The following is a 27,049-nucleotide window of genomic DNA, read 5'->3' as shown; positions in this document are numbered from 1 at the left end:
ACTGAAGTATAAATAATTTTTAAGTAAATGCGTTTACATACATAAATTTTCCAAATTTCTCACTTTGCAAGTAATGAACCAATTGGTGGTCTCCGTGGCGACATGGTAAATAGGGCGATTACATAAAAGGTGGATTTTACAGCGACGTGGCTCCCCTTGGACTCCTATTCTTTTTGAGATAAAATTAAATGAGAATTTTCAGAATTTTTTGTGGATTGTTATTGAAACCCTGACTCGCGCAATATCGTCGTTTTATAGGGCTCCAGCAATGAAATAACATACACACACATTGTAGAATCTGTTTATTAAGCGTTAGACAGAGTGCAAATCAAGCTGTCTTGTCTGTAAACTTTGGGCTTTTGGAAAAAAAAAGTTGCGCACGGTAGATTAGAATGAGAAACACACTATAGCTGTCAGCTTCAAGCGACAAGTCAAACCGTTACAAATATGAGAATCCGACAAATTTAAAAAAACACACACACAGAAAATGATTATAACAGCCTACAGTGAATCTAAGATCACAAGTGAAGATGTACTGTGGGGGTGCGGTCTAAGAGTTAACGACTGATGTGCTAAATGTAAAAAATAAAAGGTCTCGGTTTATAAACAGAAATGACACCGGCTGAAGTATCACAAGATGCGGGGATATAGGACCGGGGCTGTGCACGGATATACAGCAGTGAATAATTCACCGCAGTCATTCTGTACGTTCCTAATCTAACCAAGGCGCGCCAAATACTCGTGGGTCTGCTGTTAGAGGACATGCGTTCTTTTTACATGTTAAAACACTATACAGATAATTAATTCACATACAAAAAGGAAAACAAGAAAAGTTCATTATATACATTATATCCCGCGTTACAACCTACAAGCCGGGGTTGTAATGGCATGCATATTTTGGATTGTATATTAATATTAGCAAATATTTGTCTACAACAGTTATGTATATAACACTCTTTCGTGAAAGCTTTCTAAACGGGTTCAAATGAAAGAGAATGTTGTCTTCTCGTGTGAACGGATATCGTTTTAGCCAGCTCTGTCAAGGGGCTGGTAACATACATTGATGGTCATATTTGGGCTTAACCGAATTCGTTTAAAAAGAAATAAAACTCATACAGGTCTGTCCACAGCATATTGACACGGACTTAGGTTAGACACTTGGTTCTGGACTCCTGGGTAACCGAAATTGGCGTGTTGCTTGGCCTTGAGCCTCAAACTGGCGAGACTGGAGTTACAGGTGTCCCGATACATGTAAGGGCTGGCACTCGATGCGTAAGGGCAGGCGCCGGCAGACATGGCCGAGTTGAGGGAGGGGCCGTTGAGGTTATTCAGATTGCTTAAATTATTCAGGCTGGTTCCCGGAACCCCAGTCACGGCCGAAGGGACCATAGAGGTCGGCATGGTCATGGAGGAGATGGAGCTGGGGGGAGAGAACATGGGCTGTGTGGACAGGGGGCTAACGTTCATCGAGTTGAAGAATTGAAAGCTCTTGGCCGAGAGAGGGCTGGTCGTCAAACTCTTGGTGGCCCAGTTATTATAGGAATAGCCGGTGTACATATCGTCGTAAGGTTGCATAAGTCCGTTAAACTGAGCGCCAAAGCCATTTTTACAAAACTCGGCCTGTTGATTGCGTTCTCTCTTCCTCCACTTGGCCCTGCGATTCTTAAACCATACCTGGAACAGAAAGATGTCATTAAATGTAGTCTACCCCAAATACTGTGTGTGTGTGTGTGTGTGTGTGTGTGTGTGTGTGTGTGTGTGTGTGTGTGTGTGTGTGTGTGTGTGTGTGTGTGTGTGTGTGTGTGTGTGTGTGTGTGTGTTTCTGTATCATTTCCATGATAAACAGTGCTGACACGGGGTGTCAACCCGAAACGTCGGCAGGTCCCTGCCCCCACGGATGCTGCTCGACCCGCTGAGATTATTCGCTTCCCTCTAAGCAGATTCCAACTAATCTGACCCAAACTGCAACTGTTATTCATTCATATTCGATGTCATCAAAGATCAACCAGTCAGACCTCGTGTCTCATCTCTCCACATATTAAATATTGATAATAATTGGACAATATTTTATTGTGTAAGAACAGAAAAAGTGTCTATTCCCAAACAAAGCAGATTCGGCAAAATAAATAAATATATAATTCATTCATTCATGACAGAAGGCGCCCATCGTGAAAATGCTATCCAATTAGCCTCATGTTTTTTTGTATTTCTTTATATCCCTTCCTGCTTTTCTTTTTAAATATTTATCCCCTTTTGAAAGTTAAGGCTTGAATCTATGTCTGTTTACCGCCCGCGCTTTCCGATCACAGCTCGCTGCTTAATACGAAACCGTTCTCTCAACTGTCTCTAATACAGCTCAAGTCTGATGTTCAGCTCGGCTGTCAAATTAACATGGTGATGGGATGCTGCAACTCGAATCATTTCTGGTGCATGTAACTGCTCGCATGGAATGTAATGCGAGTTTTCTCGCAAGATGTCAACACTGAATAATTCTTATATGTTCATGCTCATACATTGACCGCTACTAAGAGAAGACATTCGCCGAAAGGTAAAGTTAATTGTGTTCCTTCATTTAAGACGCGTGGCTAATAGTACGTATACGTCATCAACACACTCAGAATGCTGGAGGAACTCAACAGGCCAGGCTGCTGACCCTTCAGGGTCTCGGCCCGAAACGTCGACTGTACTCTTTTCCACTGATGCTGCCTGGCCTGCTGAGTTCCTCCAGTATGCGTGTGTTGCTTGGATTTCCAGCACCTGCAGATCTTCTCTTGTTTGTGACATGAATAGTGATAGTCGCTTATAACAAATCGGAACGTTTACTTCAACCTACGGCTTTGAGATTCATTGGTAAATGCTCCATAAATACGAAAGCCTTGGAGATTGTGCAAGATACTCTTGGTGGAACCTATAACTTGGCATTTCTTAACATCTTTCATTGTCGGCGGGTGTTATGCTTAGAGTTAGTTTCATAAATGGAGAAATGAAATCAAATAGCCGACTTATAGCCAAATATGTCACTTTTTAAATAATTCACGGTTCAAAGAGTTCGACAAATGCTAACTTAGAAGTATTTGTGAGACACAAATTGTGAAGGTTATAAATCGTGATACAAGTTGATACAGCAAATGATAATGTGATTTGCTCAGAATTGCTCTTCTCAGTATTGTAAGTGGCGATTAAATGAAGCGGGAATTGGTGATATAGTGCTTTGGGCAACTTTTGGATCGGCTACCCATTCTGGATCAAGCATGTTTTCTTCAGAATGAATTACGTCCACTGACCAGTATAGTTTTGGAATCCGGTGTGTAATTAGGATTTGGTAAATTGATGGGATCAGATATGTCTTCAGAGCAGTTATATATATACATATATCTTTCGGATTGGGAATATCTTCAGATCAGTTGCATAATGTACTTGGATACCCTCCTCACTTTTTGTTCAATTTCTCTATCTGATATATGGAATCTTCATTCTAGCAAGGAACAATCTGTCCAAATTGTGTTATGACGATAAATTGAATGGAGCTCGTTTTTCATTCTAAGTTTAAATTAGCCCTTCACTCAAGCCAACCTTACTGACAATAAAAAAAAGTTGGAAACTGAACCAGGAAGGGAAATGTTGCAATTTTTCACCGGGGACAAACTGAATTAACATTTCAGGTCAATGACCTTTCGTCATACCCTCACTCGTGCCTCTGTTAAGTTTGTCCACACAGCGATCTCTTCTCTGGTTGACATATCGGGATAGCGATTTCTTTGAAATGTTGCCTCAAGCTCCTGAAGTTGTTGGCTTGTGAAATGTGTCCGTTGACGCCTCTGTTTCTTCTTGATTGTGGGATCCTTTGAATCCGAATCATCGGTCTGATTTTGCTGCGATTTCTCATTATCTGCAAAGTAAATAAGGGTCTAAATTAATGGTCTATTCCTTCCCCTGCATCCTCGACCTTATAAACAGGCAAATTCGAAACACTCTTATCAATCCAACTGATTATTTTGTGCATTGTTGATAAATACAACACAATCAAATGCACACACATACACACATACACACACACACACACACACACACACACACACACCACTAAATGTAATTACCCCCCCCCCCCCATATAACAACAATACCATTCTGTATTTCTGACAAGTTTGTGGTTCGATTTGTTTTTTTTTCTGCGTTTGGTGGGTGCATAGACTCGCCCCCCAAAAAAAAGTTACATTCAAATTTCTCTGAAAATTCAGCAAAGCGCGAAAAATTAACTGGAACGAGTCTCGCTGAGTTGAAGTTACCAATTGAAACATACGACTTCAAGCGATGGAGATTATGGGACGCCAGTACTGCAGCTAGGAACCAAAAATCTCGTTTTCGCTCTCTCGAAATATTGGCTCTAATTCGTTGCTGTTTTAACTGTTTTGTTCCCCCGATCCATTCTGACCAGATTGCAGGTGAGTACTTTTAAAGACCATATTTATTTTACTTCGACTTGACGTCATTTGAAATACTGATTTAAAGTAGATTAACGAAAGTTAAAACGTTAATTACCTTTCACCTCCAACCCCCATCACCCCTCCTCCCTCTGCAGAACAGTTAATCACAGATACATGGCGAAAGGCAAATGCGACCTTGTTTTATAAACAATCTCCCTGAAGCGAGCATTTTTTAACAGATTGGGATTTTTTTAAATCCAGGAGTCTACGATGTTCCTACCTGGACATTGACTGTTCGGGATGCCAGTTAGATCTCTCAGATGATCGACGTATTGTTCTTTCGGGACCCGAAGCATGTGGACATTAGATAACATTGCAGAGCTGAACACCAAGCAAATAAATCTCAAATCTAGTTTATCTCCCACCAAAACAGTTGGGGGCCAATTTGCTTTAAAACGCGACTTGTTCTGTATAGCTTCCCAAGCCAATAAGCCTCTCGCAATCCCTGGACCCCACAGAGAGCATCAATTTAGTTGCGAGTAAATCCCCAGCTCAGACAAGCTGACAAGGCCAGGTATGAGGACCCCCTAGTTGTCACCTTGCTTTTAACTCTTGTTTGTTAAAGGCTTAGCTTCTGGGCGGTTATAAATGGGCAACAGATGAACCTTCAGACCCCTCCTTGCTGAGAGGGCAGGGACGTCTAGGCGGATCTGTTGGTGATGCAAGATGTATGTAAGCTGACACAGGAAGCCAGTCAGAAGCTCTGAGCATCCTCAAAGTGCAAAAAAAAAATCCACATCAGACAAAAGGGTAGACAATTTAGAATAACCAGAGCACCGAGGCTTTTTTTTTCGACTCTGGGATGGATTAGCTGAAGATTGAAAGAGAATATAGCCAACATCGACGGAATATTGTAAGTTAAGTTTTCGAAGGCACATCTAAGTCTGACAAGGCACATACAAGTCTTAAAAAAACCTTATGGCTTAGATATCCCTGTGCATCGAACAACTCCTGTTTATTGACGATTTGTTAAATTAATTGAGGGAATCCTGCTTTTTATTTTTACGTTAAATTTATCGGATCTAAGACATTTGAAATTGTAAGGTTTGATCTTATTTCTTCAATTACTCATCCTTAAGAGATAATCAAATTAGTAGCTCTGAATAAACGGACAATGCTATTAATTTATATTAAGCGACTGTAAATTCATAAGAGATCTCTCTCGTCCCGAGCCAAAGACAAACAACAAAAATATTAATGGGGTCTTTTTGGATTTTAAATTCAGGAGGCAAACTAGAAAATATTACAAAATTAAAAGTTTCAAGAGGCGAAAAGTGAGTTAAGAGTTTTTTTGTGGAATTGGGGGATGGTTCGTTAAATGCCTTTGTTTTGAGCCGTGTGTCTATACTTCTCGTTCTTACGTTTAAAAGGAACCCACTGTACACACACACTGAATAAATATACACCGACTCTGGAAGTAAATGTTGTTACCCATCCCTTCACGTAGATCGGTAATATAATCAGGGATTTTTTTTATACACGAAAGAAAATTAACATGGAAAACTTATGTTTGTTGCTTCCACGCATTGGATCTGTGCCGATTGCGGGTGAGCCCTGTCCGAGTCGTGCTTAAGCTGGAGAATGGAATAGAAAAATGAACTTTTGTCTCCAGTTGAGAAATACATTATTGACTAATTACATGCCACTTTTCGCCGAGGTTATCCTCGCTGCTGATCAGTTGAGCCCATTCTGGTTAAAATGTAAACCCTGCCGGGCAGGTGGATTTTATGACATCAGAAGTCGCGTCGTATCAGCAAAAGGTGCGAAATCTCCCAAGGTGATTTACCTTCCAAATAGTTTATGGTGAAAGTCCTTTCTGTATCACGTAAAACATTTACAGGTTGGAATGACTGCGACTTCAATAGTTACACTCCTATCGTCTTTCTCAGCAATAGTAGAATCTCGCCCGAATCGCTTTAATGTCTTTAGGTTTGGTATTTCAGTTATATCAAAGTTCCTTCGGGGAAGAAAACGAAACTCACATCCGAGTATCTGCGATGGAAATCTCTCAATATAGTATTGCAGAAAGCGAGCGTATAATTCACAATGTATAATTAGCATATTTTATATATGTATGATTGGGGGATAGAATCTTTTAACTACTGTATTCCTATATGATAATTTCCCTGGATTGTGATTATTTGAATACTCCGATATAAACGCTTCTTGTTTAATACTTGCTACTTTCTCTGTAAGTGTGCACTCACTCTCGGGACCGGTTCGGGTTATTTCTCATTAACTGAAGGCTATGCCAACTCCATTATCATTTTCGCATTCCAATCTCTTTGTAGATGTATACGAGCTATTAAACTACATGAAAAACGCAACAAGGAGAACTAAAGTCTACACGGATCTAATAATGAAGTTTTTGATTCTACGCAATCAAATAAACGCCGCTTTATTTTTTTGTGTCACTGCTATTAGCTGTACGCTTTAAACGTTGGTCTTCGCACCATTGCGAGAATATTACTTTTTTAAAATTTAAGGTTGTTAAAATTGGGTGAGAAATTCAGCAGCTCTATTTATAACTATAATAAATAAAATTTATAGCATGCAGTTAACATAAATTATCACAAAAAAGACAGATTGTTAAGGGGAGTGTTGTGTGCTAATCGTTGTGTGCTGTTGATGGTGCAGGTTTATGTTGAGATAAAGCAGACGTGCCACTTTAATAAACTTTAATTAAAATTGTACAGATATAATCATGGAGTTTAAAAACGGGAAGCATATCTCCCTTAAAAATATTCATTGCAAAATGTATTTTTTAGGAAAATAATTCACAGCAAAGGGGATGACCGGATTTTCATAGCATGTAGCTAAAACAAGTATGTGCGAATCCTATAAATCTAATCTCACCATTAAAGCACAGAATTATTAATTATTACGTTTTATCACGGCCTGGAAGTATATAACTGAACTGCTTGAGATGAAATACCTAAATATTAGAGTTCACTCCCTCCCCCTCCCTTTCTCTCCCTCTTTCTCTCTCTCTTTCTCTATCAACCTTAGATTACAGAAATGAACTTCTTGGTGTTCAACAGATTTAAAACTGGGAATATGTGAAAACGTTTTTCATTAATTTAACCACAGTGACGCATATAGCAATTGCTCGAGTCATGTCTGGACCTGAGCCTTAAAAAACCTTAATATAAACATTTATTTATTTATAGACGTTAGAAAGAATCATGTACAGTACTTATTGTAATTTTCTCAAGACGTAAGATTTTGCCTTGTTTCTCCTTCTTTGAACAAAACATTGGCTTCTTACAGATGCGGTTTTGTGGCAATATATTCACCATCACTCGTTTTTCTCCATAATTTTATAACATATATAAACACCGGCACCCAGAAATAAATATGAGAAGAATATAAATTTATATGTGTCATTTAGGATCACAGTATGCAATACCGAAAAAATGACCTGCAAAATGATCCATGTTGTTTTGGTTATATCAATTCCTTGTAAATGACTATCTGCTTATTAGAATATATCTACTCATTATATGAATCATTTTACAATTATTTTTAGGGCTCGGTAACTAACGTGGTATCGCACAGATATTTACTCTGATTTTAACTATCTGCAGAGTGACCACGCAGTTTCAAACACACACACACACACACACACACACACACACACACACACACACACACACACACACACACACACACACACACACACACACACACACACACACACACACACACACACACACACACACACACACACACACACACACTTCCCGGATAAATTGAAAACATGCAAGGAATCGAACGCAAGTCTTATTTATCCACTGCTAAAATTGATCTGCAAATATCGTAAGATAGTCAATACTTCAGTGGCTCGAATATATAAAAACAAACAGCAAGCCTTATGCCCATATCAGCGCAAGATATGAAGGCCTATTGGCTGACATTGGTAAAATTGATTTCAAGTGGAAAATGTGACAGCACACCGCTTGTAATCTAGCCCCACAAACCCCCTTCACACACACACTCTCATTCTCTGTTTTTTTTTAGCTTTTTTGCTTTCTTCCCGTCTCACTTTTCTCTTTTTTGTGTGTGTGTGCTCAGAGGCTCCAACAAATAAAGATGTGACTGATCTGTCAGAGAAAGATTAGCTTTTGGAAAGTAAATATTTTGATGGTTTTTAAACAGAGAGCCCATTGCGTGCCAGATCGCGGCGCCGTCAATCCCTTTTTAATCAACTCGTTCCAATTCAATTAAAAAAATCCCACTTCCAAAGCCGGGAACTGCGGGGTTTGCCACTTTCTTCTCACCTCACGACCTGGCATTGGGAAGGGGAGGGGGAGATGGGGAGCGAGAGAGGAAAATGTCCAAAACGCGGCACTGAGTTTTGCAACCGGAAATGATCTGCGCTGGTTTGATCTTTGTTGAAGTGTATGCTTTATACTACTCATGAATTCTGCTTAATCCTCAATCAAACTAGGGAGACGGTTCCCCAAAGGGGAAAAAAAGACGCCCTGCCCGACCCCGCAGTCCACTGCATAAACTGATAACATAAAGGAGGGTTTCTTTTTTAAACAGTGCAAACTTTGACCTTTGTTTAGTGGAAACCAGCTGGCCATGTTTAGAATATGTTGCTTTTGAAGTTTTTAGGAAGGGGAGTAATTATTTTACCTTCACGTTTCTCCAAAATACTTGACCAATTCTTCCTGAACAATAAGCATCGATCTCTTTTTTCCCCCGGAGAAGAAAAGAATTTAAGTTTACTTGCTTAATGAGAAACCTAATAACGTTGAGTGAGTTCTCAATTGTTCTGAATGGAACTCTGGTTTGCACATTGGAATGGAATGGAATAATTTTAAAATAATTTTGGGCGACTGTGTAAGCTTTCGGGAAATACTTGCACTTGAGATTGTTCTCCGTTTTATTTAACATTGTCAGGGAGATAAATAAAATACACATAGTTCAAAAGGCCTGGGGCGGAGGGGTGGGGTTGGGGAGAGAGAATCGCTGGAAACCGTTAGGCTTAACTTTCGTCGGTAAGAAGATGTGAATTCAATGAAACTAATACATCTGCGCAAAATAGCGTTGGTGGGGTGCAATTTACCCCAGAGATCCGTAAACAGACATAATAATGCGTACCGTGTTATGTGGTACAATTTGCTTTCCCCCCCCGGGATATTTGCATGATTTAGGCCGAGATTTACCCCACTTTGCATATGGTGTCTTTATCCAAACCTATTCGGTGTTGGCGGTTGGGGGGGGGGGGCGTTGAGCTCTTAGGTTTAGATAAATCTCAGTCACGTTCCTCCTTTCTACTAGATCGAGTAAACAATGTAATGAATTTAACCATGCACGCCGTTTATCGAACTAATGATCTGCGATTTAGATTTTTGTTTAACGCAAAATATTTATAAGTAGTTTTGCTACGGAGTGTTATATATAGAACGGCGATCCATATGACAATTCAAATGTCTGCAAATTATTCAATAAATGTCTGCAAATTACTCAATAAACGTCTATTTTTATATTCCCAGTATCGCGTGTAAAACACTAACAATATTTATCATTCATGGCATGACAGTTGTGATTTTACTGTTATGGGAATAAACATTTTGTTGACTGATTCTAACATTTAACCATTCAATTTTTTAATGTTGCAAATTCTAATAAATCCAAAGCAATTTTCTCTAAAACAGAAATGCTAAACTGGTTGGAACCCTTAGACACTTGAGAGAATGAACAAGAGACATTGATACATTATATCTAAAAATACTGCCGATGAAATGTTAAATCAACGAGTAATTGTATCTACAAGTTCCAAGATCTTGTTATACCATTTCTCAATAAGCGATTCACAAACGACTGACCAAAATAAGAACCTGTTTCAATGCAGGCGCCTAACACTAACAGCGATTCTTTCTCTGACTTTGTTGCAATGCTCAGAAATAATTAACCGTTGTTCTTTCCTTTTGCTTAATTTAGAACTACTTGGCGGGCTAAAGTTGACCTCAGACTGATGTTATGTACAATGAAACCTAGTCGAGTCATAGTGTTAAATTAATATTGTGATAAGGAGCCAGTTCATTCCACCACTTAATCCAACAGAATCTCCGCTTTCAATTTGCTTTCTTTCTGAATTTTAGTTGTAATCCGATCGATTGAAAGGAATGGTCACTTGCAGTTTTATGAAAACCCACGGCCAGATTATCAAAACCTTTGTTTAAAATTTGATAGTCGGAGGCAGATCAGAAGGAAAGTGACAAATGCAGTCGATAATGTTCATTGAGAACAATGAACCTCCGTTTGTCGGTTCACTGAGGGCCTTTTATAACCTAAGCAACCGCCAGAGGTCGCAGAAACCAATGTCAACAGTGCTTTCTAATCATTGATGCTACTTAGCTGCAGGACATAATGTTCTCCCAAATTATCAACCTTTCTGAATTTTATTGTGGGGAAATTGATCAGCTCTCGCCTTGTTTCCTTCCGTCACTCTTTCCCACCGTCATCTATGTAAAGCCGCAAGTGCAGTTAAAATATAATTAACTCACCGCTGCTATCCTGGTGTGCTTTGCAGATGGGCTCTCTTTGTGGGGTCCCGGAATCCGAGAGAGTCATAGGGCTGTGATCTGGAGCGTCCGAGTCGGTCAAAACCCCGCTCGACAGGTTATATTCCATTCGATGTGCTGGAACTACAAAAATTAAAAGTAATTTGGGTTTCCGTCAATACACATGTGCAAATCCAGCCTAAACAAAGACTCAACCTGCTTCATGGGCATCGAGCCTTTGTTGGGACTGTTAAAATGCTAGTTAAAATCTTCACCTGAGGATGAATCATATTCTAAAAATCTGTCACTCGGGATAGAGTTAACACCATACGTTACGGCATATTGCTGATTTGGATTTTACATCTCGTTCTCGAAAGAAGGATGGCCATTATACCGTCGTTATTGGTTAAGACTATCCTGTTCGTTCTCACTCCTTAATTCTTCTTAATCTTTCTCGTTCTAATTACTGCTATTCACGGCGGAGCCTTCGTCAGAGAGAAGTTGAAATCGGAGGGTCTCCCATTCTGCGCAAATCGGGGCGAGAATCACTAACCAATTTATTTCCTTATCAATAACCACTATCTTTAACTTTTTCAAATATCACGCAAGATCAATGAAAATAATTACGTTTTTATTAGAACATGACTTTCTTCACTGCGGTTCACAAAATTACTCGCTTTCCTTTGAAAACGAGATTTTATCCTAACCAACAAGCGGCGAACTCTTTATTAAAAATGCTTTCTTGTTAAAGTGGGTCTCTTTGGACCATATTCCGCATTTTACCATACGATTATGAACTAAAATCTGAGAAAACTTATTGTAATTGTAATTAAACATGGCATTAAATTTGATAAATAGTGGTCGTAAAGTCGTTGTTACGTTTTGTAGTTTTAAGAAAGCAGATATGTTCCTCTTATAATGGCGAAGCTTGTCTTCAAGAGCACGTGTCAATATAGTTTGTCCACTGGACGATGATATAATTTATTGGGTGTCAAGCATTTTGAAATGTTGCTTTTGACACGATACAAAAAAACCCGCAGTGGATTCCACAAATACATTAACTTGCACAGCTATCGGGGGTAATCTCCAAGTAGTTCCAATCTCTGAGGTGACAGTCTTGATTAGGAACAATGCATTCAACTAATGGAACTTTTGGTTTATTTAGTGTATAATAGGGCAACAAAGAACGCGGCATTTCACGCAGCTTCCCCGACAATTAGGCAAGACAGCAACATTGTGCTATTTAGTGAAACTTTATTGCAAAGGCAAGACCTTTGCAGTAGTTTCGAAACAAACTGCAAGTTTATCGAAATCACATCTACCTGGCTCACATTTTAGATATTATATAAAAAGCATGCATTCATTGGAGTCCCGATGAAGGGTCTCGGCCCGAAACGTCGACAGTTTATTTTCTCTGATAGATGCTGCCTGGTTTGCTGAGTTAGGTGAGCTTAATTCATATACTGCCTGCTTAGAATTTCGGGCCCCACTAAGGCGTTTCAAGAAATTGAAACCGTTAGTATTTCTGCATTGCGATTTTCATGTATTGACTTATTCACAACTTCAATGACGCGAATATTCTTGCTTAGTATTTTTTTTGTTTTCTGGCAGCATTATTTTCATTCGCTCCTTCCATCTCCCTCCAAACCCTTGGCCAGTTTAGGATTTAAGTATTAACAGTTGTCTGTGAAAATCGGCACATTATATTCGCACCTTGTTTCAAAACTTTAAGATTATTTAAATACATCTCAACTAACGCCATTTATACTGAAATTCTGGATCAGGATATCTGATAGGGCCACGTCGTCTTAACTTCGGGGAAGGAGGAAGAAGTGGGGTTTCTAATCATGTGGTATCTATAACCCAAACTTAGCTTTTGATTAAAGCGCTGAGTGCATAAAAACACACCGGTTAAATAATATATCGAGTCAGGTGCCCCCATCTGCAACTAAAAATATGATTTTATACAATATCTTCTATCTTCTATGGAGGAGAGAGAGAGAGAGAGAGAGAGAGAGCGAGAAGGGAGAGGGACAGAAGGGGGGGGGGGGAACAGAGAAAGACAGAGAGAGAGACATAAACGCGCCGTGAATTAATTTCTTGGATTAAGATTTGATTAAGATGTGTGTCAATTTGCCGTCCCATAACTTATTAAGATGCAGCGGTTCTAGGGCTGTCCCTATATATACATTTAGATATAGATATAGAGGGAGCAGATGGAATTTTGACGGAATGTTTGTAGATGATAATTTCAGCTCTTCTGCCCCCATTTGCATCTGATTGCATCTGTCAGACGCGTTTTCTTTCTCCAGAACTGACTGCCTCGGGATGGGTGGGGGGATGTCGGGTCATGTAGATCAGCAACAGCTTCATTTAATTCCAAGTCACATTTATTATCCAATCTGTTTGGTCGCATTAATATTCAATATAGAGTCGAGTCGGAGCTTTATTCGTGTTCTTGGGCGTTGCGGAGTTAATTTAATGCACTAAAATAAAGATTTTGTCCCACCGTGTGTTGACAATAGTGGGCACTTCTAGGGGTTCAAACCAGAGCATCACCAGTCAGTTTAAAAACAGCAATATTTAGGTGTATGTAGTCAACGTCTCTGAAAATACACGTCAACCTGGAAATTCAAAGTTAATTCACTGACTGATTAATTGGGGAGCAATTTCTCTTTGGTAGTCTACAAGAAAATAAATGTCGGTGGTGGGTATTTAATGCGACCTTTTCAGCGCATTGTTTATCATATACTTATTTTCTCATTCCACCTCCCCCAAAAAAACGGTCCAGTGAGTGATTCGTAGTTCGAGTCTGAAAGCATTGTACAGTATACTCCAGATGTACACAATCACATACCATTAACGACCTTCTATGTCCAATATCTGTCCATCATTCCAACTTAACAGAACCAGAGAGGCGAAGGTAGCTGATTTAGGAATGTTACCAATTAATATAAACTGTTCTCCTTTGGTGTTGCAGCACCCCAAACACCGTCGCGGGAGGGGGGGGGGGGTTATCTATTGAATAGAAGACGTCTGAAATGGAACATGAGCCCATGTGGATTTCATAATTAGTATTAATCTAATAACCGGCGTTACTTTTTGTTATTAAACAGCAGGTTCTTTATATTTGTGTCGTGTATAGAACTAAGAACATTTAGATGATTTGGCCTATCAGTTATGAAGCGTTTCTTTTTAAATCGAAAAAGAATTGCTTCTAAGACGTAAATAGCAAAACATTTCTTATTTCGGCGGCGCAATGTTTAATATATCGGCGAATCATGTTTAACTTTCGATTATATTATGCTCAAAAGCTAACTGTCGCTAACATAACTCTTTTGACATTTCATAAAACATGGGAGCTTCTGTTTTTTTTCACCCGGGCAAATACTCATGCAAAATAAAGTACAGACCGCGTGATTAATTTTGAGTAATAATTTGCATGCGGTTCCTTTATTTATTTCTAATGATCTGTTTAATTAACGCCAACAGACAATTTCGTTAAATATCGGTATTACAATCCACTCGGGGAAACGTTTCCCGTGACGAATTCGTTACAGTTTTTTTATTTATGTGACTTATCTTGTTCAGTCCTGCTCGTTTACACAGTTATTTATTTCTATACGTTCATTTTAACATCTGTTTCTATGGATATGAATTGTTACAAACTACTGGTACAATATTATTATTAAACCGACGCTTTTACGTCTTTAAGCATTAGCCGGCCGCCTCCTATGATGTTTTGATTCTGTGCATACCGAAATATACAACTATGCCGAGACACTTACCGTTCATGCTTGTAAAACAGCTTTGCAATTAACTTAAAATGCTAAGTATATCTTCTCGTTAAAAACAGTGCTTGCGCACGCTGGGTCATTGCAATGTTTATTTAAAATTGGGTTTGGTAAAGGCGTTCTACCAACCCCAACCCCTCCTTTTTTAAATAGAACAAATGCCGGTGTTGTCTCTAGTAGTTTCTCCAAGCTGAATGTTCCCTCTAGCAGTAAATGTGTGGAAAGTCTGCCGATCTTATACAGGGTCTCCCGTGGCTCGGGAGCACCTGCTAGCCATCAATTTTCCAACCGAACCTACCCCGCACAATCGTGAAAGATTTCTTTTGTTCACCGTCCAGCCGCACGCGGACAGCAGAATATATTTATATGTTATTTGAAGAAGCTATTACTCCTTTTCGGGCCTACCTGGAATACATATAAAGGTAAGTGGCAAAAACCAACCCGCCCTACCTCTCATGAATGTGTGTTCAATAAGCCTTGGAATTCACCCGAAATAAGACAGCTGCTCCATCCACGACAGACAACCCCATTAATTACGCGAAGGAAGACAAAAATGTTTTACAACTGCTAAAAAAATATGCCATACATTTTAAAACTACTTCAGCTGAATTTTATTTCTCAGTCTCTTCGCACTTTAACAACGGTATAAAATTCTTCAGCCCGAGACCATTTTTTTAAAATAGCGATTTTAGTAAACTAATGTCAGGAGGCAATAATCATTCAAATCCTGGTCGCGAGTCTGGCGGCCCTTGTATATAAGATGGAAGAATGTACACTGGTTGATTCGCAGCTGCCCATTTTCAGGAAGAGTGACATAATTTCAAGAGAATGTTACTTTTGAACGAACACCACTCTTCGCACGTCCATTAACCAACAAAGCAACTTACTTAATGAAATTTACAGGGGTTTACCATCACAACTATTTTGCAAACTTCTTTATCTGAGCAGTTCTGACATATTTATGATGTTTGTTATAACATTTCAAAAAGGCACACTTATGTTATTGAGGCTGACTTCTTTTCTGACACATTGGTTTTCTTCATACAAATTTTGTGTCTGGAAACCGGTTCCTAGTTACTCACAGTGTTCTTTTCACCCAAGAATAAAATGACAGTTCCCATTCTAAACCTGTTTCTGGTTATGCACTCAAATAATTGGACGGGGTTCGTAAAATCGCTTCCTTCCTGCTGTCGTTGTATTTCTTTCCAGAATATATTGGACTTGACACGCGGAACAGATCGGTACGGCCATGACAGTATTGGGTACTGAGAGGCTTGGTATGCAATTAAAAAAAACCCAATGCATTTGCAAATATTTTTAAATTTTACCCGCTTGCCAAGAGATGCGAAATTCGCTTCCAGTCTAAATGGAGAAAGCGTTGTAAACCGTGCTTCATTAATCATGCTCAAAATATCCTCCTGTTAACACGTCTTCGATAGCAAGCTCTGAGCATGAGGGAATGGGTCATTCAGGCTTTACGGGAGTAATTCAGAGATGAAGTCGCGCTGTTGGATCGCTGCTGATAGGGTCAGGCTTCAAAAATAGTACTGCAAGAACTCCCCAAAAAGCTGTGAATTCAACCGCCGGAGAAACACACACACACACACACACACACACACACACACACACACACACACACACACACACACACACACACACACACACACACACACACACACACACACACACACACTGGCCCAAACCTCTGCCTAAAATACATTTAATGCGCGCTACAGCTGAGCTACGTATCATGGATTAAGGGGGATTTCCTGTTTAAGAAAAAACGCATGAAATTCTATATAATATAGCTACAAATATTAATTGTTGAGATATACAATACAGCCAAAGGGCAAGGCAACTCGGGAGAAAACAGAATTTCAAACATTTATCAATGAGAATGTCGATACCAATAATCACTTACAGTAAATCCCTCTTTAAATGATTAAATCCGGGGATAGGATAAGTTTACCGAAGATTAGAGGTTCCCGGAGCTGTCAGAATTAAGAGTTCCTTCGAAAACACGCGGAAGGTTCTTGCAGTTGCTCGGAGAGTCTCAGCGAAACCCAAGCTATGCGATCCCATTTGCTGGAAGGATTGATTTTATGCCAATATCATCGGCTGCTACGAAACGACTCGACCACTGTGTGAGCGGAAAGGTCCAGCCCACCGGAGTACACTATGTCCCAGCTACCGCCCCCACCCTTCCCCGCCCCCACCTCACCCATCTCTGATTCATTCAGAAGAGTTTAGGGAGATTGGATTGGATCTCTGAATACGAGTCCATCGGGCCTGAACATTAACAAGTTCACAATAGGGGTAAAATGGCTCCTTCTGGACTGAGCGGCGACTATTTGCAGATACAGTAATAAAACGCTTCAGAATCGCGCGCCGTTATGAAGAGTGTTTTAGAAAATTAATTATTTAAAATATAAACTATAAACTCTGGATCAAGTGAGAAAAGAAACTTGCATCTCAACTGCTCTCCCAAGGGACGGCCGGTAGGCGCATGTTGAATATCGCATAGTGCATATTCCCAAGTATACGGGCTTGAAAAAGTCATAAGTTTCTAGTCAGTACTATTCTTGAATGTTCTTTGCTAACGTGATTTAAATTAATTGGAAATAAGTAACACACTGACGCTTGATATAAAATGCAAACCAACTAAACGTGGCTTGCAACTTTCATCTGATTTAGTTACTTGACACACTCTAATGTAGGATTTGTTCGCAAAATGGTTCACTGCCATCTATACCTTTTGTCATACTGGCAAGGACCTGTACGTGTATTTTCATGTCAAAACAACCGACATCGCGGTGTAAAGAATTACTTACATTTGGGCAGCATATGTCACACTATGTTTACGACGTCCCAAAATACTAATTGAATTTATGAAAGATTTTAAGTGTCATAATATCGCAAAAACGCCGGCCAATGTTGTAGAAACAGAAATATGATATTCTATTTTGTTAGTGTGAATTGAAACAGTGACACTACTTATGCCCTGTTTATTTTTCTCTCCTCTTCGAAATAGTACAATGGGATCAGAAAAGCTGGATCTGTATCCGTACTGGGATTTTGCATTCAAGTATCTGGAGTGGGGCTGAAGCCCGAGCCTGGATTCGTTGACGAGGTGAGCAGTGTTTGCAGTTCTTAGATTTATTCCACGAATACGCCTGTTTATTGTTTCTATCAGTGCATTACAAAAATGGCACTGGCAACATTTCATAATGTGCCACGTCATTCCCTTAAATGCCAACATTGATTGCACAGAGTTCAAGGTTCATTGAGGATTGAACAGAGTTCACAGCTGGGGCATTGGATAAAACATAAACAGAGAAACATCAATGCAAAAAATGATCCTAGGCACTGAGTACACGCTGATGTGCTTAAGCCGGACGGGTTGTAATGTTTGCCAAATACCCATGGCCCGAGAACAGATCTTGCTGCTGTCACTAGGCGACTTTGAGGAAATACCAATTACAGTACCTTGTCCCAAAGGCCTTTGCGAAACGCTGTCAGATCTATCTAACTTGATAACTAACATCCCGCCTTCGCACTATGACGATTGGTCAACATCGCCAAATATGTTCGCTGGGCAGCGTTCAATTGGTTCTTAGGGAGCGTCAGTTAGAGCGGCCATCAGCAAGTTAGTTCGGCTTCCGCGTACCACGTCACGCAGGCCGTGCCGGTTCACCGGGACCTGAGCAGCAGCTTCCCCTGCCTTTGCCTTAACGATTCGCTTCTGTGGAGGTTAGGGTGGAGGTGTAATAGGAAACTTCTGTTCTGTCTTGGGTGTCGATGTCCGAGGCAATAAGTGAGTCGGGGTCTGCCGGTGTACCCACTGCCCATCACCAGCCGCCGTGGTATCCAGGTCGCCATTTTGGATGTGTTGGAAGTTGCCCTGAGGGGTAAGTCAGCCAGTCTCAGTCTGTCTGTTTGTTGATAATCCTGCCATTCTCCCTAGTTACCACCTCCCAGGTCCTTCCTCTTCACGGTGCAACACAGTGGTATGGCTTGATTTGCACCCCACCCCCCCAACCGTTTTCTCCACTTAGCAAAACCTCCATCCCAATTTCAAGGATTAGGCAGTGGTATTGTCTTGCCCCTTGCCAGAGTCTTTCCCGATTCTTGTAAGAGGCTCCAGTTAGTGTGGATGTGGAGGGACTTTAATGGGATATTGTCAGGGAATGGGAGATTTCAGTGACATGGAGGGAATGGAGGTTTGGGTTCCAGATTCAATCTAAAGATCAAACACGTCTCTCAATTTAAAGGCACTTTGGGAAGGGCATTAAATGTTGCCCTTGTCATCTATTGTGAATCCACAGTAAAATTAGAAAATGCTAAGATTTAATAGATGTATTTGAAAGCCTGAATTATTTTGATAAGGAGAGGTGAAGGGATTGATCATTCTAGTAGAAGGGTCAGTAACTGGGCTGGGCACAGATGAAAGATAAGTAGAACAGTCTGAGGTGGCCTGAAGCTTTTCTTTAAAATTTAAAGAAACATACTGCCTGAGAGGGTGACAGAACTGATTTGATGGGAAGTTCCTAAGGAGAACTGGACAGATATTTAAAAGGCAGGCATTCTAGTGTATTGTGGGAAGAGATGAAGAGTAGGTAGTTAAGTGTTATCAAGGACTAACGTGGGTTTGTTGTATTGAATAGTGTACTGCTGGAATTTTTTCCAATATTGTATTATGACAACAGTATAAGTTTTATATTGTGGTATTACTGTAATGAAATGCCCCAAGACTTTTACTTTAAAAAAAATTGACGTCTTTGTACACAGTGCCTCCTAGTTTGTGCTTCATGTGAGCCTCCGTAATGTTCTTCAAATAACTCCGAATCAGGGTATAATTGTCCCAATTTTAAAAATCGAATAATTTAATCCCAGACTAATTCAGAATGAGCAACAGATATGAAAATTTGATAATTAATGTTGATTCCTTCTAATGAATAGTACAGTGGGCTACACCCTCATCTAAGAGGTTGTTCATTTCAGACCTTGGACAAAATCTCGAATGACACTTTCTAATGTCAGAGGTAGTCCTTCACATGAGTCATTATTCACACTCTTGGACTCACATGGCTCTGTTTGAAGAACAGCAGAGTCCCTGATGTATAGGGCAATATTTGTCATTTTATCAACATTAGGTAAACAAATTATTTGACATTGCCATATTGATATTAATGCTGCATTTTGTATTTTAAAACTCTTTAAAAGTACTTCATTTGTCTTCCAGGACATTGCGATTGAGAAAGATGTTAAGTTTAATCTGGGCTAGAATACAAACCATTGTAATTTAGATAGACGGAGTTGGCATTGGTTGCTGTTGGTTTTTCCTGATCAGCAGATTTTTAGAGAACTAATCCCTTGTCACTGTCATATACCTTTGGTCTTCTAGTATAACCCTCAATTTTCCATTAAAATTGCTTACATGTTGCTATTACATGTTTTTATTACCCCTGTTCTTGCTGACCTATTCTGCCTTCTATTTACACTCCATCAGCGATTCGAATTATCTCCTGTTCTACCTTACATTGTCTTACCTTCTATCTGTGCACCCTGTTCTCCATCTCTACATATATATAATTTAGGCCACAATTTTATTTTTCTTTTATTTAGTTTTGGGATCTGAGCATACCAGCACTTAGTGATGGTAAGAGTCAAATTGCTGCAGTTCTTGTAAAGATATGAACACAGTGCTAATGGATAGAGAGCTTCAAGTATTTAGATGTGACAGTGAGGAAGGAATGGTGACTTATTCAACCTGACCTGAAAATATGTGGAGTATCCAGGGGGAGGAAATGGAGTGTATTTTATAGATGGTACACTACAGCCAATGTGGCTGATGGTGGAGGGAACAGATATTTGGGTGATTGTTGTACCAATCAGACAGACCACTTTGTCCTGAGTGGTTCTTCATCCTGTTGATGTGCCTTGAAGAGGTAGGAAATGCAATGGGCTGACAAGAGATGAGTTACTGCTGAACTGCTTTTGTAACCGTGGTGTAGGAGCAAACTGAAAGATCACATGGAGTTGGTGCTTGAATAATGGGTGACTTATTAAAAGCATCTGCACACAAGGAGACCAGCTACTCGAGAATCAATTTGGTTAAGCTTTTACATTCTCAGATGGTGAGATTACCAGTAAAACTATATTTTGATAAGAGTGGCAGCCAGAGGAAAACAATGAAGTAACAGGCTAGCTCCTGATTGCCAAATGAATGATTGTCCACAGGTCTAGCAGTTAATCTAATTTTCTCTTGCAACAATGGATGCACACTATAATTAGTGAAGTTCCTGAAACTTGGGTGTCGTCATTGTTGCATTCCATGTTTCTACTTTTATCTGTTAGCACAACAGCACAATCCACATCACTATTTTCTAATCATTAGTCCTTATTATTCTTTCCCCTACAATACATGGTATTCATGCAACTGAACAAATCGAGTTTCTGGTCGATTGATGACAGGGTTACCATGGTTCTCGGCCTCATCAAGTTCCTGGATGTCAGCATCTCAGAGGATCTATCTTCAGCTCAACTAATTGATGAAGAAGGCACATCAGTGGCTTTACTTCATTTGGAATTAAGAAATGTCATCAAAGAATAGCAAATTTCTATACATGTACAGTGGAGAGCATTCTGTCTGATATGGAAGCTCCAATTCACAGGATCAAAAGTGGTGACAGAAGCTTGTAGACTTGCCAGCTCTGTCCCAACATTGAGGACATCATGAAACACCAATTTCTGAAGAAGGTGGCATCCATCATTAAGGACCTTCACCACCTGGGACATGCACTCTTCTCAGTACTACCATCAGGGAGGAAATTAGGAGCCTGAGAACCCACACTCAATATTTTAGGAGCAGCTTCTTCCCCACTTCCATCAGAATTCTCAATAGTCCATGAATTCAGGAATACTACCTCACTCTTCCTCTTTTGCATTTCTTTTTTATTGTGACTTTCATCAATTTTTGTCTTGCACTGTCCTGCTGCCACAAACAAAATAACATATTTCATGACGGAAGTTCAGTGTCTATTAGTTTGTGTTAACAATAGCAGTGCATCAGTGTGTTCTGGATCATTATTGACTTTTGAAGTGAAGAATAAATTTTGAAATGTAATAACTGCAATTGAGAATCGCTATAACAGTACCAAAAACATACCATTTACAGCACTGGATATATTTGCAATAGACTAATCAATAAATAATGACAATTTTTATCATCAAGGATATTGATCTTTTTGTGAATCGACAATAAGAAGGGCTTGAAAACACAGTGCCTATGTAATGCACTGTCAGGTTTCACTGCTAATGTAATGGTTTCTCTGTAGCACCAGTATTTGGTTATGACTAGAGATAACAGGGGCTTTGGAATGTGCGCCATCCAATGAGAGGCATGTTTTTCTTTCTTGTGTGCCCGCGAGAAGGTTTTGTGGGTTTTTGTTTGGCAGAAGATGGAGAGAGAAGATGCCAGAACGGGGAAGTCGTAGTCTACAGGACGGAGTGGATTTGAAAGGGGGTTGGAAATTGACGCCTGGGGGAAGTCGATGGAAAACGAACAGACGGGATAACTATGTGCTCCAACGTTGTGCACTAGACAGTTTCATGAGAATGGGTCCTTTTTCTTTTTTGTTTCTTCACTAACCCTGTAGTTGATTTAAGAATTATAAAGCATATTGTGTACTGTTTGTTATTTAGTGGTTCTGATTTGTAACGGGGAACACATTGCGCACCATACACCCAAACAAGGTTTGTCAAGTTTGGGTGGGCGTGAGGTGGTCTCTCCTTGGAGTAAGCCACTAGCCGAACCTGAGGGTTACAATTGTGGGGCCTTGTCTGGGAGTGATTTCGTTGGATGTTGTGTGATTACTCTGAGCATGGAACCAGTGGGGTAGAGATTCGTACTCCGGATGAACTGTTAATTCACTTGTTAAGTATTGTTAAGTTATCGGCAAAGTTACGGAGGTTTGATAAAATGGCAGGTGCAACTCTCATTTTAATGCAGACCGGCGTTGATGTAGTGGCAATGGGGTGGGCTGAATCACAAGTTGCATTTCCTGTAGCTGGGAGCTGAGATTTCGAAGGCAGGGTTCTATCATTTCTGAGGAGTGAGGGGAAGGAGTGGTTGGATTTGGAATATCTAATTCTTTCCCGTCTCCCAGGGAAGAATAAAAATTCTGAGTTCATATCCACCATTGCCTCTCTGGTGAATAAATGGAAAAATGCCCAGTTTTAAAGTCCCAGCTATGGTAGGCTTTGCCTATTTTCAGGAACAAAGCCCACCCCTAAAGGGGAAGAGGAGTATGAGATTTGGGCAGAGCAGACCTCTCAGTTGTTAGATGAGTGGCAGTGCTCTGATGATGTAAAGTGACAGAAATTGGTTGAGAGTTTGAGTGGCAGGCTCCAGATGTTGTGAGAGGTGTCGGGTTGCGGTATCCCCTTGCAACTGTGGGTGATTACATGTGAGCACTGGAAAATGTCTTTGGCGTGACAGGAAGCCTAATGGAGCTCATGGCGGGCTTTCAGAATATGCATCAGGAGAAGGGGGAGAAGCTTCCTGCCAGCATCTTTTTGCTAGAAAGGCAGCTGAATTGTTTGTGATGCAGAGAGGCCATTCAGGCGGCTGAGGTGGCTCAGTAAAGAACGTACCAGATAGCAAAGGGTGCCCAGTCCTAGGACCTGATCGCTTGGGGTCTTTTACTATCTCGTAAAACGTGTACCCCTCCCTAGTTTGTTGAACTGATCAGAGAAGTATGAGAGGAGGAGAATGCGTCGGAGGTGCCTAGTGGTCCCCTGCGGTGAAGTGACCATGTGATAGCCTGCCCTGGGGAGTGGTAGAGGAGATGTGGCAGAGTTGAGAACTGAGATGTCCCGGTTGTTATCAGTGGGTGTGACCCCCCCCCCCCATATGATGGAGCTGATTGGGAGGGGGGAAATCCCCTAATGGAATGAACAATAATGAACAATGCGGAGGGCTTCTAGCAGCTGGTGTCATGCGAGAAGGAGAGTGAGCCCCTGGGTACCTAAACTGGGAGAGTCGGTGGGAAAACTTTTAGGAGGGAATGGGCTGGTTACTCTGGGGGAACCCGTTCCTAGCAATATACCATATACCTCCTGAAAGCGAAAGATCCTATTCCTGAAGACTTAGTGGGTCCATGCTCCAGGGTATTGTTATGGATAGAAGGTATTTATGCTAAAGCCATACTCAGCACTGGGTTGCAGGTCATGTTGCTCTACTGTTCGGTTTACAACTGGTATCTGATGCATTTACCATTGACACCATGCAATGCACTGGAGATCTGGGGGCTTAGTGCAGGTGATTATCCACACGATGGTTATTTGTCAGTGAAACTGGAGTTTTTGGAGGCCGATGTAGGAGTGGCTGACGTCCTTGATACATTACTGCTGGTTTGTCCGGACTCTGCTGAGACAGGTGGTGTTTCCGTCCTGGTGGGGATGAGCACTCCTCTGGTGAGGAGGCTGATGGGGGCCTGCAAGGAGAATGCTGGAGAGAGCTTTCTGGGAACATTGTCCATGTATCCAGGGTTTTGAGCTGCTTTTGAAGAAGTGCGTGGCTGCATTGGGCCGGATACTGACCTTAGGCAAGGGTCTGTGTTGTTCATCCAGTCGAAGCCAATGGTGTTATGGCCTGGGGAAGTAGCAAGAGTGATGGGGACCCCCAAATTTCCCAGAATGCCTGATTGAGGGGCCCTCAGTGGACGCTCCAGAAGACCACGAGGGGGAGTTGAGATTTCCTGCTGGGGTACTGATGAGGCCCAAACTGCAGAAGCCCTTGGTTGTACAGCCTAGCAGGGTGGCAGTGATTGTCACGAAGACTATGAAGAAGGAGGTCACCTTCAAGTGGGTGATGTCCTTGGCACATCTATTCCCAGTGACCGTAATTTCTCGTGACCCTGTGAGACAAGCTGGGGAGAAACTATTGGAAAAGGGCCGGGGAGGGGGGTGGGGAGTTGACCACTGAGTAATTCAACTTCAAGGACTCTCCAGTTCCTGCAAATTGGAAGAGGAGGTTGGTATAGAAGATGTTGAAGCTGGAAGGTGTCTTTTCCAGTAACAAGTTTAATGTGGGTTGTTCCAAGAGCATTTGTCACACTATCTGGGTGACCGAGGACACCCCGTTCAGAGAGAAATCACCGCAACTAGCCCCTGCAGAGGTAGAAGACATTCGGCAGCATTTGTGTAAGTTGAAGGAAGCTGGAATCGTCAGAGTCTTGAAGCCCCATGCATCTCCAGTAGTAGTGGTCAGAAAGAAGAATGGGAAGGTAAAGATGTGTGTGGACTATAGGGCTCTGAACAGGTGTACCGTCCCTGACTAGTATACGGTCCCAAGGATCGAAGACACGCTGGCCTGTCTGAGTGGTGCGAAGTGGTTCAGTGTGCTGGACTTGAGTGGATATTACCAGATCTCCATGAGCGAGGCTGAAAAAGAGAAGATGGCATTTATGTCCCTTGTTCGAAAGGATGCCCCAGGGCATATTGGGAAACCCTGCAACTTTCAGCGGGTCATGGGGAAGATGGTGGGGGATATGAACTTGCTTGAACTATTAGTGTATCTGGATGACCTCATGATGTTTGGAGCCACCTTGGAAGAACATGAAGCGAGGCTACTGAAAGTGCTTGGCTGTGTGAAAGCTGAAGGGTTAAAACTTGGCCTGGACAAGTGCCAGTTCTGTAAGACGTCTGTTCGCTATGTTGGACACATAGTCTCATGGGATGGAGTAGCTACAGATCCATCTAAGATAGAGGCAGTGACCTTCTGGCCAAGGCTCCAGACTGTGAGTGCTCTGCACTCGTTCCTTAGGTTTTGTGGTTGCTACCAGAGGTTCGTGAAGGGCTCATCGAAAGTGAGTCACCTGTTGAATCAGATTCTGTGTTTACTCTCCCTTGTGGGGGGGGGGGAGGAGAGGAGGGTAGAGAATATCTTAGCCCATCAAAGCCCTTTGGACCAAGGTGAAATGTGAAATATGAAGAGGCCTTTCAGGTGCTGAAGGAGCTGCTGACCCAGGCGCTGGTGCTGGCTTTTGCAAACCCCCACTTGCTGTATGTGCTGCATATGGATGCCAGCCGAGAGGGCTTAGGGGGCTTCCTGTATCAAGATCAGGGCACCGGGTTGAGACCTGTTGTGTTTGTCAGCCGGAGTCTCGCCTACCGAGGGGTAAAACTATCCCATGCACAAATTAGATTCTCTGGCATTGAAATGAGCTGTGGTGGATAAGCTGACTGATTGCCTCTATGGTGCCAAGTTTAAGGTGAGACTGACCACAGTCTCCTAACGTATATCCTGACCTCGGTGAAATTGGATGCCACAGGCCATCGGTGGTTGGTGGCATTGTCTGTCTATGATTTCAGCCTGAAGTACCGGCCGGGAAGGAGGAACATTGATGCAGATGCCTTGTCCCGATGTGCGCATGAGGGGCTGGACAGATATGAAGAGTGAGAGAGCGTCCCTGACCCAGGTGTCAAGGCCATGTGCCAGTTTGCCACCACGGTGAAGGCAGAAGGAAAGCAGGGACAGGATTGAGAGGTAGATCAATTGGGAGCTTCTGATGACATCATACCACAAGGTTACTGCTCTGAAGACAAATCAATTGCCAGAACTGAGTTCTGGGGAATTGGCAGCTTCTCAGTGAGATGACCTGGGCATCTCAATACTATATGGTCAGCGGTCGAGAAGGCAGCCATGGCTCAGGTGGAGAAGACGAAACACACCATGGCGCCCCTATTACTGAGAGAATGGCCCCGGTTGGAGTTGTGGAACTAGATCCTATGCCTGGTCACGTCACCTCCGGACCGACCTCGGCATTCCCAGCTGGTACTGCTGGGAGAAGTATTGGAGTATTGTGTTGAAGTCACTTCATGATAATTCTGGACATCTGGAGGGTGGAAAAGATCTATGGACTGCTCAGAGAATGGTTTTACTTGCCCCGAATGAAGTCTGAGTTCGAAGAATACTGCAAGTCATGCATTCGATGCACATGGTGGAAGATGCTGCTTACGTGGGCAGCTCCCTTGTCCCATTTGCAGAGTGTGGGGCCCGTGGACCTGGTATGTATGGATTTCCTGTCAATAGAACCCAATGTCAGCGACACGGCAAATGTCTTAGTCATCACAGATCACTAACCCAGATATGCGCAGGCTTTCCCTACCAAGGACCCGAGGGTGTCTATGGTGGCCAAAGTGTTATGTGAGAAGTATTTAATTTATTGTGGCTTCCCCAGGTGGATACATA

At 41.5% G+C, this 27,049-nt stretch overlaps 2 protein-coding genes across 6 annotated transcripts in view; one reads left to right on the top strand and one right to left on the bottom strand.

Annotated features, from left to right (window-relative positions):
• Positions 1-1,110: 1,110 nt before the first annotated feature.
• pitx3 (paired-like homeodomain 3) lies at positions 1,111-16,764 on the bottom strand. Its single transcript, XM_059946947.1, has 4 exons — positions 16,715-16,764; positions 11,003-11,143; positions 3,684-3,889; positions 1,111-1,674 (listed from the first exon to the last, which is right to left on the bottom strand). The coding sequence occupies exons 2-4, from the start codon at positions 11,127-11,129 to the stop codon at positions 1,111-1,113; spliced, it is 897 nt and encodes a 298-aa protein (XP_059802930.1). The 5' UTR covers positions 11,130-11,143; positions 16,715-16,764.
• Positions 16,765-18,454: 1,690 nt separating this feature from the next.
• gbf1 (golgi brefeldin A resistant guanine nucleotide exchange factor 1) overlaps positions 18,455-27,049 on the top strand; it is a 282,405-nt gene continuing 273,810 nt past the window's right edge. For 4 of the 5 annotated variants that reach the window (XM_059946438.1, XM_059946436.1, XM_059946437.1 and 1 more), the window contains exon 1: positions 18,455-18,701. In XM_059946438.1, the coding sequence (XP_059802421.1) occupies positions 18,592-18,701 (110 nt within the window). In that variant the 5' untranslated portion in view covers positions 18,455-18,591. The remainder of the gene's footprint in view (positions 18,702-27,049) is intronic. The other variant, XM_059946439.1, reaches the window with a different exon arrangement.

The sequence above is a fragment of the Hypanus sabinus genome, chromosome 21, assembly GCF_030144855.1.
Source record: "Hypanus sabinus isolate sHypSab1 chromosome 21, sHypSab1.hap1, whole genome shotgun sequence".
Taxonomy (NCBI): Eukaryota; Metazoa; Chordata; class Chondrichthyes; order Myliobatiformes; family Dasyatidae; genus Hypanus; species Hypanus sabinus.
Note: the sequence above shows the minus strand (reverse complement) of the source record. Positions and strands in the feature narration are given on the sequence as shown.

Excerpts from the sequence above, each read along its gene's own strand:
- pitx3 (XM_059946947.1), bottom strand. The coding sequence starts at position 11,129 with ATGGAATATAACCTGTCGAGCGGGGTTTTGACCGACTCGGACGCTCCA. Across the intron at positions 3,890-11,002 it reads AGCACACCAGGATAGCAGCG|ATAATGAGAAATCGCAGCAA; the intron begins GTGAGTTAATTA and ends TTTACTTTGCAG. Across the intron at positions 1,675-3,683 it reads TAACAGAGGCACGAGTGAGG|GTATGGTTTAAGAATCGCAG; the intron begins GTATGACGAAAG and ends TTTCTGTTCCAG.